Raw genomic sequence first — 15,495 nt, forward strand, 5'->3', positions numbered from 1 at the left:
GAGATCACACACACACACACACACACACACACACACACACACACACACACACACACACACACACACACACACACACACACACACACACACACACACACACACACACACACACACACACACACACACACACACACACACACACACACACACACACACACACACACACACACACACACACACACACACACACACGCACGCACGCACGCACACGCACACGCACGCACACACACACACACGCACACACACACACACACACACACACACACACACGCACACGTACACGCACGCACGCACGCAGTACATACGTGCACAGGAAAGTAGTCGAATCCCGTTTATTCATATTGATGTATTTCACATTACAACACGTAACGTGAGTCGCAATTGTGCATCCTGCCCTGAAAATATTTAAAATTATGCCAAAATATATGACAGCTTGCTACGCCGTTATGTGACGGTCTTTCTCGCCAATCTGTCATGCAGAAACATTCGAGTTCACACAAGCGTGTGAACGTGAACTAAAAAAACGGAGAGACTACGACGCACGCTCTGGCGATTGACAGCGTGCGCACAAGCTTTTCGGGCTTCGTGCTGTCCTGATTGTCCAGCTGCAGCTACTACTTCTGTGCCAGATCCTTGTGAAGCACATTATAGCCAAAATTTGCATACGCGGTTGTCTCATGTGCAACGGTTGCAATATCGTGGAGCATGTCAACTCTGGCGATGTTCAGAAACACTTGCGTATGACGATACCTATGAACTGCCACGTGAACACGAGAGCACCGGAGCTAATTTTTCAAGGAAAATATCGTGTTTCCATTTTGCGGCCTGTATACAATTTTACAGAATATGGGCGTCGAGAGCCTTTCCGGACGCACACACGTGGATGTGAAGGCACACCGGGGCGGCACGCCGCAGCGAAACTAAGATTTTGCTTTGCGCGTGCGGGTTTGCTCAGCCTACCAGTGAGGTGGCCAGTGTGTCACGCCAGCAGTTGTCGCCACAACCCGAGTGCGACATTATCGTGCCGCAAAGGCGGAACTGGGAGCAAGTGAAAAAACCGTAGCGCGCGCCGAGATTGCAGCCTGATGCGCGTTCCGATAACGAGTGTCAGATGCGCTGCGAGCCGCTGCGCATGTGTCGCGAGGAAGCACCCGAAGCGCGGACCGCGTCGTAAGCAGGGGGCGCTGTCGTCTCCGAGCACTGGTCGCCTTCTGCAGTAAGCGGTGCCCAGAGTCTTTTTGCACCGTTGTTTCTCCCTGATCGCCGACCACACAGCCGAGGAATGAACTCTGAAGCGATGAAACTCAACAGGGTGAACCTTCTCTGCGCAAGATCGGTCGTGCTGCTCACGTTACTTCTCTACGGTCAGTGCCACTTTCAAGACATTTCGTTTCTTTTGATCATGTTGGTTAGCACATTCTAACTCTACTGTAGTGCCGGGGCCTCTTCATCTAGGCCGTGTACGCATTCGACGCATACCGTGTGTATTTCATTCGACACAAGCGTGCCAAGTTGGGTGCTTTAGTTTGAGGTGGACACTCCGCCGACAGTGCCAAAGATGTTCGAATTCATTCTCTGTGGATAAATCCAATTTTATATATAACAGCTGCTCAGGTCGTCAGCCTTGCTTTGTGTCGTATTTTATGCTGTTATTAAACTACGCAATTAAATTTACACAAGGTTGTTAGACGCCTTTGCGAAAATGTATTAACGGGGGCTACCTAGCAAAATGAAATTAAGTGATTAATAATGTAATCAGTATATAATTATTAATTAATTAATAATTAATTACTACCTGGAATGCCCCTGGTGCGTAGTTTTATGTGAGGGGTGCGTATTACATTTGCGCCCAGTGTTCGATGAATGGCTTGAAAGCGGCTAGGATTGGAGTGGTGCGCAGCGTCGGTGGGGAGATGATTCGAGTCGTTGGCTGTTCAAATGAAAAATGAGATGAGATGCGCAGTAGTGCGCGCTGGTGGTGGATATACAGTCTTAGAATGACTGTTGCGGAGCGAAAGGCGATGATCAGGTACGATAATCGAGCGAGCAAGAGACGAGTGATAAAACTTGTGGTGGAGGGACGGGCGTGCTATTTTTCTGCGTGATTCACGACTGGGAAGATTAACTCTGTGCAGTAACGCTAGAATAGTGAGAATAATCTGAGTAAATAAATCTAATGGCGCGGTTTTCAGTGGATTAACGAGCTCTTGTAGGCTAATCTGATGCGGGTCCCAAGCTGCGCACGCGTATTCCAGCTTGGGACGAACAAATATTTGGTACGTTAGCAGTTTCACGTGAGAAAGGGCAAACTTATGTTTACGCTGGACATAGCCAAGGACGCGGTTAGCTTCGTTTGGTATACTTGCTATTTGATGCGACCAGCTGAGATCATGAGATACTGTGATGCCCAGGTACTTATACAATGACGCTGAAGATAATTCGGAGCCAGACGTACATAAATGCTTCGTAGGAAGCCCGGCGGTGGAAGGAGATCTGCGAAGTTTTCTTGACATTCAAAAACATTAACCAAGTTTCACACCAGTCTTTAGCCGGATAAATAAGCCAGATGTAAATCATTTTGAAGAGAAATCTTAATTTGGAAACTATGGATAGGATGGTAGCTGACACAATTTTCTGCGAGAAGGCGGATACAGGAGGAGACGTTAGCCGTTAGAGGAGATGTTAGATGTTAGTCAATCAAGGGCGGGGGGGGGGGGGGCGACAATAGCTCGACGTGCGGCGCATGAGGCGGGGGTCGCCAACCTGTTTGATGGGTCCGCTACCGTGGTAGACGCGCCCCGGCGCACCATAATTGTAATACGACGGCGATTTGATGTGGTCGGGGAACTTGAGTGATGCCAAGAAAAGGGTCCGTATCCAACACTGGAGAGCAAGGCCACCCATCCCTCTCGCGTTGTTGTTTCGTGAGTGTTGTCTTGAGGAGCCTTGGTGCATTCCCACACGAGGTAGTCCAGTGTAGGCTCGGCCCTGTAGGCTCGGCCCTGCACCACGGGCACTTATCTGGATATCTGTCTTTACCTATTTTCTGTAGGAGATGTAGGTGCGAGTACGTTTTGGTTTGCAACCTCCTCCTCGTCACCTGTTTCGCTTTGCTTAGTTTTTGATGGGGGGGGGGGCGCAAATTTAATTCGAGCCGTTTTGTAATATTTAAGGATTGGCGATCGACTCCAGTTTGCCGGTTCGGGTTCGATGCTCGCCCCACTGGTATGTGGCGTGCGCAGTGGCCACCACGTGATGAGTTTATTCCCCCCCGATGCCAGTATGGCCTGGTATCCTGATTAGTTTGATTGTGCCAAGGCATTTATTTTTACTTATTATTTTGGCGGCTGCCATTGAGATACTACCGTTTCGGTAGTTTCTACACGTCTGCATGGAGTCCGTCAGGATGTGGGCTGCCTCACTTGTGTCGGTGCGCGCCGCAATAGCCGCAGCCATGGCTGCTATTTCCTCGGCCTCGCGGATTTTGTTGGCCCGCGCTGTGGTGCTCGTTACTTCTCTGTAAATGCCATCTATCACTGTGGTTGTACAGCATGGTGTACGTGTTTTGTGTACGGTGGCGTCAGTTTAGTATGTGTTACTGCTGCCCTCGTATGTTTTCTTGTAGTGTACGGCTCACTTTTTGAACGCGAATTATTACCTCGCCTATGTCAACAAATTCATGTGAGGCGCATTTATCGCTATTCTTAATTCGTAACTCAGAAATAAAAAGCAAGCCCATAGACAGTTAACATACACGGTAATAACTTTTTGGGCCTGTTTCTCTTCCTTATCGGCTTGGAAAGTACGTGTTCTATCTCCCACAGATCAAGAAGGCGTCGGAGTAACTCAGGGCCAATCAGCTATCGTACAGCAGCAGCGTGCATGTTCAAAAAGTTGCTCACAACGTAAAATTAGCAACATGAGGAGCCTTCAAGGCTTATTTACACTTCAAGTATTCACGATAAAATAGCAAAATAGACGCCGGAAGTAAATACCAACATCAAGGCTGTGTTGAATGCGACCGTTCCCGCCACTTTTAAGTTATTTACGGTACGCTATAATCACGAGTAACTACACTTTTGACGACTGCTCCGGAAATCGTATATCTGCTAACAGTACCTAGAAACAACGAATTCACCAAGTACAAGTTAAAAGGTTCACAGAAGGCGGAGAATCCAAACATTATTCCATACTGCTTTGTACACTTGATGCAATTCACAATGGTGGACAGCACTCAGGCAGCTCAGTCTCCCGCGCTGCACCTGCCTTGTCGACCGCGACGCCCCAACGGCTGCGGAATGAGCATGATTCCGTCACGAAAAGAAAAAAAAAAGAAAAACACGCCAAAAACATTGATTTAATAGAATTTCCAGAAGACGATTATACAAATAGCGTTTTTGAAAACGTCTTGTAAACGATTTTAACGATCATACATAAGATGAGTAGTCTGAGGCGTCTTGAAGACGTCGAGAAAGGTCAGAAATCCATTCTATCCGTTCTAACCCTGAAATGGAGATTTTTAAGACTTAGTGTGCTACCTGGGTTGGGACATTCATAGGACCTTCGTTGTTACACTTGGGAGCTTTTAGAGCGCAGCTGTTCGGCGCTCGTTTCTGAGTTGAGCGTTGGCGTGACCGCCAGAACAAACGCGGAGCGCATCGGAGCCTGAAAGGCGACGATAGCGAAGAGAGGACGAGCGTGACGGCGGAGGAGGGGGGTACAGGGGAAGCATGAGGAGGTAAGCGGAGTAAGAGAATATGACAAGAAGGAGAGGTGGAAAGCGGAGTGCCGCAGGAGACGTACTCCATGGCGGCCACGAGACGGCGCTACATGAACTTCCCAAGCGCACAGCCACTGGGCTAGACAAGGTTCCCGTAAGGCTGATTGATGAATTAGGACCAAAAAGTAAGCAAGCTTCGTTGAAAGCAGTAGAAAAAGTCTAAAAGATAGAGGGATACCAGACTGTTGGCGACAAAGCAAAATTAAATTAATCTGTAAAGGTAAGAGGGGGGGGGGGGAGAAAAATTGAATTCACTCGTATAGACCATTGACCATTACATCAGTAATATACAGGTTAGAAATGCACGCAATTAAGTTAAAGCTGCAAGCATGGGCTGAGAATTATGGCATTTTGGGAGAACTGCAGAGTGGCTCCACAATAGGTAGGCGTTTGGATGATAGATTATTTGTCCTTATTCGGTGTATTGAAATATCAAGAGTAGGAAGGAAGCCGTTTTATGTGGCCTTCTTAGACATTACGGGAGCGTATGACAACGTAGACCGCGACATTTTGTGGGATATTCTGGAAGGGGAATGCTTCGGCGACAATTATCTACAGTTTTTGAGAGAGACTTACCTAGAATATAACAGGGAACCAAGAGGCGGATAGGATAGCTCGAGGGCATACCAACCGGGCGTCCGACACATCCAGCCTTGAGGAACCCGAGTCAGTACCCATGGGCTACTCAGATATCCTAAATTATTATAAAGGGGTCAGACTGAAGTACCCACCCCCGGAAAAGGATCTAAGCAGAGAGGATGCTGTTGCATGGCGACAACTGCAGGCGGGTACTTTCCCGAATCTAAACCTTCTGAATAAAATTTTCCCTACACAATATGAGGCTAAGTGCCCATGGTGCGGAGAGAAACCAGATCTGTACCACATATCATGGGCCTGTCAAAATATTGAGTCCCCAACTATATATAAAATTAAAAACCCGAGTGCGGAACAGTGGGAGAATATGCTTTCCAGCGTAAGCTTGAACGGCCAAAAGCGCCTAGTAGAGCGAGCTCGCGGGTTGGCCATACTCAGTGGAGCCTTGGACTAGGGCACCAACCCTGTGATTGCAGACAGAATAATCCATCAGAAGATGAAATAGGCCGTCTGAAGCCGCGAAGATCTCTTTTGTAGAGCCCAATAAATGTTTTCCGATCCGATTGCATTGAATGGGAAGAGATGAGGAGTGAGGAGAATGTTGATATCAACAAGTCACTGAGGCAGGGGGGCCCTTTATCCTCACTGCTGTTTATGATGTACATGGTGAGGATGGAAAGAGCGCTAGAAGGAAGTAATATCGGGATGAATCTCTCATACAAATAGGTGGGTACAGTAGTAGAGCAGCAGCTTCCAGGTTTGTATTATACGGACGGCATTGTGTTGCCAGCTAAAAAGCAGTGATATGCAACGTCTGGCTAATATCTGCGGACAGGAAGGCGATAAATTAGGTGTGAAATTTAGCGTAAGAAAATCGGGTGGTTATGGTATTCAATGAAAACAGCGAACAGACAGTGGCAATAGAGGAAGAGGAAATACCTCATGTAAAAGAATATATACTTCAGTATATGGTGCAACAAAGGCAATAGATACATGTAAACTCAGGAAAAAAAATAACAGTAAACGGTAACAGAGATGCGGCCTCAATGAAACACAGAACGCTATGGGGATACAATAGGCACGAGGTGCTCCAGGTTATGTGGAAAGTGTAATGGTTCCAGGACTTACATTTAAAATGTGGTTGTTTGCTTGAAATCAGAGGTACACTCAGGACTCGGTGGCAACCAAAGGTCAGTGGGATGCCTTGCATTGGTCGTAACACGGAGAGACTACAAATGAAGCTGTGCAGGGTGATATGGGCTGGATAAGTTTTGAAGTGAGGGAAGCTCAGAGTAAAATTGATTATTAAGACCGACTGAGGAATATGGAGGAAAGTAAATGGGCTGGGAGAGTGTTCAGATATTTGTACAGGAAAAACATTGATTCACAGTGGAGGAAAAGAACTAGGAAGCTTAGCAGCAAGCATGGGGCCTGTAGGGTGAGCAATACAGCAACAAAGAACGTCAAGCGGAAAGTTAGTGAGGCTAAAATAATCTAATGGGTGGCGGCAATGGATAAGAAACCTGCCATGAGTAACTACTTAAGAGGGAAAAAAATTAAATCAGGAGAGAAGCCATCCACGATAACTCCAAGGGAAGCTCATTGCTTTTCGAAGCGAGGTCAGGAACGCCTTAGAACACGCGCTTATAAGGCGCGATATAAAGAAGGAAAAAGAAGCTCTCTAGTTGGCTGCGGTAAAGTTAGTGAAACGATAGAGCTTGTTTAATAAAATTTGAGGATATCTGCTCAGCGGTCGATTGCGGGATCACTGGCCTCGTTAAAGCCCTTGGGTTCAGCGAGAGCAGGGCGAAAGTAAAGATGTCCGCAATAGAGATTACTTAGTAAGAGACGATACAAAGATTAGTGGAAGAAAAGTAGGGAAACGACAAACAACGAAGGAGTACAAAAATAAAGTTCACAATAACGGTTAAGAAACTATGGTTATGGGAATTCATCGTGCGTTCTTCCTTTTTTTTTTAACGTAGGTAGGTCAATAAGCAAAATTATAACAAGAGCTTGATGGCGCAACCCACGGACCCGTTCCAAAGAGGACGCGCATAACATCCATCCATCCATCCGCCGTCACCCGCTCACCAATGACGTCATTACTAAGGCATGCAGCGCGCCCAACGATACCAGAAATGGAAATAAAGCACTGGCGTGGGCTTCGTACCCACTCCGCAGGGGCTAGTTTGCTTGCGCCGTCTCCGCTAGAGAATGCGCTCCGTACGAGCCACGCATTGGCTCTTTACAGTTTCTTTCTGAACGATGAGCGACGCACGCGGTAGAAGTGCTTCGCCTGCCGCTGGTGCAAAACGAGCTGCCCAAGCAGAGGCTCAGTGCCGCCGCCAAGGAGACTGTGACGTCCAGATCCAAATTGTTTTCCTCAATACATCGCGATTTCAAAACACCCAAACGCTACGCTAAAATTTCGCATTAGGGAGTATCGCATTCGTCGGTGAATTATTTAGGATAATTTTGGTACATATTTAGTATGTCCCCAATGTCGGATATCTATTGGACATACCTGGGATGCCTGTGTGTAGTCTGGGCAGCTACCAGGAAAATGCGTCGCATGTTGCTGACTCCCACAGTGCGTGAGATCTGCTTAATTTGTATGACCTGTTGCTATTAACTCCCTAATATCTTCCTTTCCCTCGTACGTTGCGTATGCCGTGTGAGCCACAGGTGCCCCTCGCCAAGGCCACCCACGAATGGTCATATCGTGTACCACAATGGCGAGTCGAGCTACGTGATGTACAAACGTGCCAGAGGCTACGTTATGCGAGGACTCAGTTCGTCGCTCTGCAAGCTGTGACGGTGGAGCCCCGATCCCCCTAAATGCGTTCCCTACGTCACGGGCAGAGGTATATTGCTGTCGTGCCTTTTATACTCGGCAAAGGAGAAGCACATATAGAAAGCCTACATGAGCTCCCTTTTCCAGCAATATCATGTGATCATATCGCATTTTATATGATGGGCAAGATGCATGCAGAAGGTTGCACAAGGCAATTATCCTATCCCACAATCAGTTTGTACTCATTTACTTAAAGAAGATTAGTGATAGTTGACTGAGACAATCATAAACACAATGACTTCAAGCGTATAGAAAAAGAATCCTCGGGCTGTGACCGCAAGGATTTTGCTGTGACCGAATACGTTTGGGCCTATAAAGTGGTATATGAGTGAGATAATCGCTGTATTCTATCTCCTCTAAATATTCATAGGTAAACATAAGGAAATACTGAACTATTGATGGGACTTGCTGCAGCAGGCTACGCCCACGCATCAAGCTCACGAAACAGGTGCCTATTTTTCATGCCAATATGTCGGTCATCTCTAGTTTATTTTTGAGTGAAGCTGTTAGCCTCTAGTTGGTCGGGATTTTTTTTGTCCGCGTGCCCGTTGCTCACAAGAAATGTGGGCCGATCCCGGAGACAGTACAAAAAAGCGGGAAGCGCACAGTGAGCTGCTTCTCCAAGAGTCACCACATGAAGTCATCAGGTGACATCATGAGGTCATCAGATTACGTCATCTGGCGATATGGTCTCGTGACAGTACCGTTATTCTCGAATATTCGAATTACAATCCGAAGTTATCATGTCTGCAGCTTGTGTGCAAGTTGTACTTTACGAATTCTCTTACGCAAGTTAGCTTGAGAAACTCTATTAGTTCAATAACGCACTTGTGCTTGGTGGAGGACCTATAGGAGAATGAGGAAGTGAGCTGCACTTCCGCACTCATGAGTGCGCGCGTGAAGTACGTGTGTACAATGTATATGTCTTTGATGCGTGGGCCCTCTTCCTGTTGCATCTGTCCCACAGCGTGTGCTGCGACCGTAATCGACATTACGGCAGACACTGTCCAAAAACCGTTCCTAGCGGCCGCAGCCACTCAGACAGACTTCAAATGGCAGCTGGAAAAAGGCTTTCTCTTTGAGTTTCCGCGTAACAAGAACATGTTTTCTCGTACATTTGAATTACAATCCGAAGCTATCATGTCTGCAAAAAAGAAAAACGATAAATAAGAAGAAAAAGGGTAAGGAGGAAGGAGAGTAAAAAGCAAGGGAATAAAAACCTGCCTTTTCCTTTCTTTCTCCTCTCCTTTCGCGATACCTACTTATCTTTACTGTTTCAGTTCTTTTAAGGTCCCTCACCAATACCTTCCTGAGTCCCAGACAGTGGGATATCTTTTTCGACGCCTCGACCACACGGGCTCGCGCCGATTATGTATACCGCCGTGACGACACCTACGCCGAACTAATGAGGCTGACGTACCTCAAAAGACCAAGCCGCTGCCCTCCAACAACCCGATCTATTGCTCCGAGACTTCGTGTCGCCATCCTAACGCCTTCAAAACTACTCGACGCATTGCTGTTACGCTACTTAAGTCGTTCTTTCAACTCATGTTCTTTTGTTACTCGCGCACTGATCGGCTGACCGGCTGTTCTAAAAACACAAACGCATGCCGCCTAGGACATTTCTGAACGCTGCCTAACCCCCGCTCCCCCAACACTGTCGTATGCCATTCTTTTTTCTTTTTTTTTCTGCCACCTTACCACTCTCCCGCTGTTGTCCCTTCGGGTTAAAAACCACGCCTAGAGAGTCTTTCCTTTTACAGCATGCCCCCACTGACAACGAGAGCACGTGACGTCGCTCTACGAAGCCGTTAAAGCTAACCTGCTGACAATGAAATGGCCACCTTTGACGAAGATAGGTCCTATATTGTAACGTTGGCCAGCCTTGTTGAGGTACCTTATCCCTGTTTATAACCTTTATACAGAGTACGGGCAACTTTGCTTTTGTACGCCTCCGGTGTTTGTGATCTCCCTACTTTTCTGCCACCATACTTTCAATCGCCTCTTACTAATCTCTATTCCGGAGATGTTTACTTTCCTCCTGCTATCGTTGAACCCAAGAGCTTCAACGAGGTTGGAGGAGTCAAATCCGACCGCTGGGCAGATATCTCCGCATTCTAATAAAACAGGTTCCATTACTTCCGCAGCTTTAACGCAGAAAACACATGCTTCTTTTTGCTTGTTGTACCTCGCGTCGGCGTAACCGAGCGAAGGATGAAAGAGCGAACGCGGATCGCAGCGGGGAATGAAAAAGAGACCTCTTGTCCCCGCGAGAGCACTCTTGGATTTCGCGGGGGCGAGAGCGAACAAAGCGCAAGGAGGAAAGTGGAGGCGGAGGCTACAGTGAAATTATGAGGCGGAAAGCGGAGGAGCGGAGAGCAGACGGCCTGCGCATGAGCTGAGTTGCCGGCAGCCACGGAGTCCGCAGCCGCGTGGTTGATCGCATCTGTGCTTCCGAGGGGGGGGGGGGGGGGGGGCAGGGTGGCGTGAGGTGGGAAGGGCTACGGTCGTCGGTGGAGTCAGCTACTGAAGTCATTCCCTGGTACCAGTAGTACCAGCGTGTGTGACGGGGATCACTACTCCTGCAAGGGGCAATAGCGAGCGGCTACCAGTAAGGCTCGATGTGAAACTCCCTTGGGTGTTGTCGCCGCTGACACTGGTGGCACGATTTCCCCACGTCGAAAGGCCACTCTCGTCTTTGGTGGGACGAAAGCGTGGCAAGAAAAGCGTAGTGCCGCGCAAGACCGGCTTTGCGGCGACAATAGACAAGAACAGCAGCGCGAGCGGCGCTGCTGGATAGATGGATGAGTGGATGGATGTTATGAGCGTCCCCTTTGGAACGGGGCGGTGGGTTGCGCCACCAAGCGCGTTCTATTATACTGATTAATGTCCTACCTAGGTTAAACAATAAAAAAAAGCACTATCAACTACCACACCCAAATTTTCTGATCCCCTAGTTGGAACTGTGTTTTTGTTCGTCTCCGTCTTTTGTCGTTTCCCTACTTTGCTGCGCCAGCGTAAGAGCATCGCATGCGGGGCAAAATTCAACTAGCGGGTGTGCGCCTCTCCCATCTTTCGTTAGCATCGCCTTGATAGCCTCTTGTACTGCGCTCGTTTGGGCACGTTTCGTACCGCGCGCGGTGTGTGCCTACGTGTGTGCGCGTGGACGTTTTATTTGAAGGACGACGTACACGCTCATATTTGCCTGTCAGAAGACCGGTACGCTTGGCGATTACTTTTATGGCTGCAATGCGGCGAAAGGCCAGCGTCTGCTTAGCAATATAAGTGACGCTGAGCAGGTAATTGGAAACGACATCGTATGTGCCGCCGGAAAAATTGTCGGCATATACGATGCGTGTTAGCTAAGGTCATTTTATTGCGAAGCAATGCTACTTTAGGTCGCACTTCAGCCCGTTCCGTGGTGAGGCAGTGGTAGGCACCATTGACCTTTAGCGTGACCTCGCTGCGTGACATCACACCACGTGACCTAGAGTGACGTCACACCAGCTGTGTAAAAACGGGGCCCCATCTCACGCCGTCGCGAGGCGAGGCGGTAGCCACCAACGGCGGCCTAACTCCCGCTCCTCTCAGGCATTACTGAGTATATTTACTCAATTACTACCAGCTGATCCGAGAATAACACACTATTGCTTCGCAATCACCAGGCTTAACTAAGCTAAGCCACGGCCGTTTTTTTTTGTTTGCAGTTTCCCACAAAATGTTTGCTACAAATCCGTGTTGTCTCTGATGGCGACAACGGACTTCCATCTACACTGTGCGGAAATAAACACAATATATCGCCGCATAGTATAAGTACGACATGCGCATACAACTTTAACTAGTACGTTCCCTACAATATAAAATAGAGGCAGCAATGTAAATAGCTTGGCCATTCTTTAACAGTGCTCAAGAGACGGAAGTTGAAAGTATAACTAATCATTTCTGCTTCAGCAGTGCGGGCGCGATCAAGACGCGGGCGTGTATCGTCCAGTAACTCGATCGTTCCGTACAGTGGTGATGCAGGAATGAACTCCGGTCATGTTCAATGCACCGTGCACATATTCAATTTCTCGGCACGCGTGAACTTCGGCCACTGCTAGCGCATACAATAGACATGGTTTTCATTCTTTGCCAGCGCACACACAAACGAAACACGAGAAAGAAGACAGGACAAGCGCTGGTCGAACAACTGAATGCTTTTATATGAATAAAAGGAGTATATACCAAGTAATCATGAAATTCATGTGGGTTACATATAAAAACCGTCATACACTCATGAGTGACCAATGAACGGGCTCACTTCGTTTGCCAGTTGTTTACTTTGTTCGGCGCACCGCAGTAATCCATGTCTGTCGTTTGCTTTTCTCGTACATTTTCTTGTGAATCGACGGAATTTCACTGGTGGCATCAACCCTTGCGTGTTTACATTGCTGTCCTGAGTGTTAACAACACAATAATAATTTCCGGTCATCCGAAGAGGCGCCTTCGCAAGCAAGAGACGTCTCGCTCGCAGCGCGAACTGAACGCGGGCGCGACCGTGAAGGGAAGCGGCGGAAACATACACCCGTTGGAGGTGAAATCGTTTCGCCAGGGGAGAAACGAGCGCTGGCATCTAGGATGGAACTTGGCATGCGGACGTCTAAGGCTACGATATGGCGCCAGAGTGCGCGCGTCCATTGTATGGAAACAAAGCGCTGCATGAGCGGAAGTCTACGATGGATTCTGCGAATTGTGCCCACGCTTCACCCACGCGCTGCCTCTCGCGATCTCCCGACTAGCTTGGCAGGCGCGCCACACTTCACTCCGTTTGCAATGTGCCGCACGAGACAGATTGTCCGCACCAGCCATGCCACTCACAGCATTCTCTTCCTAATATAAACCATGCACCTATATAATCATACTACAAAATATTGGCACACGATATGAAAACACGTATATAGGTGCACTCAAATTTCGCATTAGGGAGTATCGAAATCGTTGGTGAATTTTTTCTGCTGCTTCCAACAGAGCTTTCTTAGTTTTTGCTCCTAGTTCATTAGTCGGCCTAATGGCAACCTCGTCTAACCCTGTAATGTAGCTGTGCGTTTAGGAATTTTCTCTTTGGCTATCGTTGAAATTTCTCAGCACCAACTCCTTTCTCATCTGCTTCTCTTTCGTGCTCTTTTATTACGATAGCAATTCTATCGACACTCCAGGCGCATTTCTGCCGTCAGCGCAGGCGTCGCCGTGAGGTTCCTTAGCAAATCCAAAGGTGATAAAATCGTCGCCGCGCGCTGTTCTCTGTATGCGCGAGAGAAAGCGTGCGAGGGTGAGCCGGCGAATGCGGCGCAATCTCGTGTGCTCGAGCGAGGAAGGCGGGCCGGAAGCGCGCCCTCTCCTGTCGCGCGCGATGCACGGGCATGAGCCGAGGCAGGGAGGTGTTCTCCGACGGCTACTGTTTACGGCGCGGCCTTGTGGGCGCCGTATATTGAAAGCGATCTACGACTTGGTAAAAGTGCGCGCCTGCACGGGCCTCATTTACAAAGCGGTCTGCCATATTCGCAGAGTGCACGTAGTGCCGGTAGCTACGTAGCTACGGTAGCTACCGTAGCTATGCGCTGTGCTTTCGACATTTAGGTCACATAGAAGCGAAGGGTGTACCAAGGTCAATGCGCTCGCAGCTGCTGCCACAATTCCTCAGTCTAGCATTTTGAAATAGAGTTTCCCCGCTCATCGAGCGAGATCTGTTCATGTTTCCTGGGCACGTGTGACACCGTGCTTGTTAATTTAATTAAAACACGTTTGCGGGCTATTTAATAAGAATCCATGGTAGAATGTATAAGCTCGACTGAACAAGGACGTAGAAAGAAACTACAGAGACAGCATACATACAGAGACAGCGCTGTCCCTGTGTGTCTGGTTTATTCTACATCCTCGTTCAGTCGCGTTTACACATTCTATTACGGTTAATTTAATTAGTAAGCGAATGTTTACAAGTTTATACAGCTAATAAAACCACTACCCTTACTTCGTATAGCTAGCTGTCTGGCAATTTTCTATCACAAACAGTGCTTCATCTTTTGGGCGAAACTGCCGCATTTTCTTTCTCAAATACCACTTCGTCATTGCCTTGGAAAATTTTAGTTGTTATTTTTGAGATGTAGTTTAATGCCGCGTCCCCTTCCAGTTTGTTTCTATCTTTGTCTAGAATATGTTGCTGTATTTTTCCAGACTTCATATCTAATAGGTTTACGAGGTGCCAAAATATTATAGGTGCGGCCTTACTTTTCTCATGTAATTCTGGCAATCAACTTTCACTTTCCCCTTCAATCCTTGGTTGAACCAGTATTCGAACCATTGACTTTTTTTCTCCCGATATCTTTCCCATTTTCTGTGTACTTCATACGGCGGCAACTGCGCATTTTTGCGCGCCTATGCTATCGTGATGCTATCTTCTATTCGGCGATCGCTTCTCGTACCGCTCTGCTCCACCAGCTTTTCGGTTTCTTTGCTTCCTTTGCAATGAAAATGTTGATTCTTCTTCGGTATTTCTGTGGTAATTACACTGAGCAGCTGAATATATTCTCACTCCTTGGTTGGCCATTTACAAATTTCTTTCACCACTCTTGTGATTATATTTGTTATTATTTCAGCATTCAAATTTAGACTGCCCATTCTTGGCTGTCTGTAACTTGGCTAAATGTCTGTCGCGGCTTCTGTAATACAGTTGGAAGTTTGCGCACGTCATATGTACTTGTTCCTTTCTTGGTCTAGCTATACGGATACGTAAAACTTTATTAAAGGCATCCTGAGAGCGGACCGTGGTTTCGACCATTTGGGCGACACCGCGGGCCCCTCCCATGTGGGAACAGTTAGGCCCAACCTAACCGCTGCATCGTAGGCTCTCTGGATAGCCCAAAGCTGACGATGGTATTCCGAGCTCTGGATGGCTGAGTTCCATTTCTGTTCAGTGTCCTTATCCTCTGGTAACGAGGGACACCGCAAGAGCATGTAATCTAAATTGCATGTCCCACAGCAGCTAGGACACTGTGAGCTAAAACCGTCCGGAAATAAACAGTGCATGAAGGCCAGACTATGATAAGATCTAGTCTGAAGCATCCTAACGGTTGTAGCCTGAGCTCTTGTGAGCTTTTTATGTGGTGGAGGAAAGCTTCTTCCCTCCAGATAGAAATGTTTAGTGAATTTAGTGAAGGTGAATAGAGTGTCCCGGAACTCTTGAACATTGGACCGTACAAGGCTCCTCCTCCCGCGCGGCAAGTTAGTA

General features: G+C 47.8%; 1 protein-coding gene across 2 annotated transcripts in view; it reads left to right on the top strand.

The window, feature by feature from the left end:
- The first annotated feature begins 1,163 nt into the window (after nucleotides 1-1,163).
- The window catches only part of LOC126535749 (uncharacterized), a 338,961-nt gene continuing 324,629 nt past the window's right edge, over nucleotides 1,164-15,495 (top strand). For both annotated transcript variants that reach the window (XM_055073350.2, XM_055073351.2), the window contains exon 1: nucleotides 1,164-1,364. In XM_055073350.2, coding sequence (XP_054929325.1) covers nucleotides 1,283-1,364 — 82 coding nt within the window. In that variant the 5' untranslated portion in view covers nucleotides 1,164-1,282. The remainder of the gene's footprint in view (nucleotides 1,365-15,495) is intronic.

The sequence above is a fragment of the Dermacentor andersoni genome, chromosome 4 (assembly GCF_023375885.2).
Source record: "Dermacentor andersoni chromosome 4, qqDerAnde1_hic_scaffold, whole genome shotgun sequence".
Classification (NCBI taxonomy): domain Eukaryota; kingdom Metazoa; phylum Arthropoda; class Arachnida; order Ixodida; family Ixodidae; genus Dermacentor; species Dermacentor andersoni.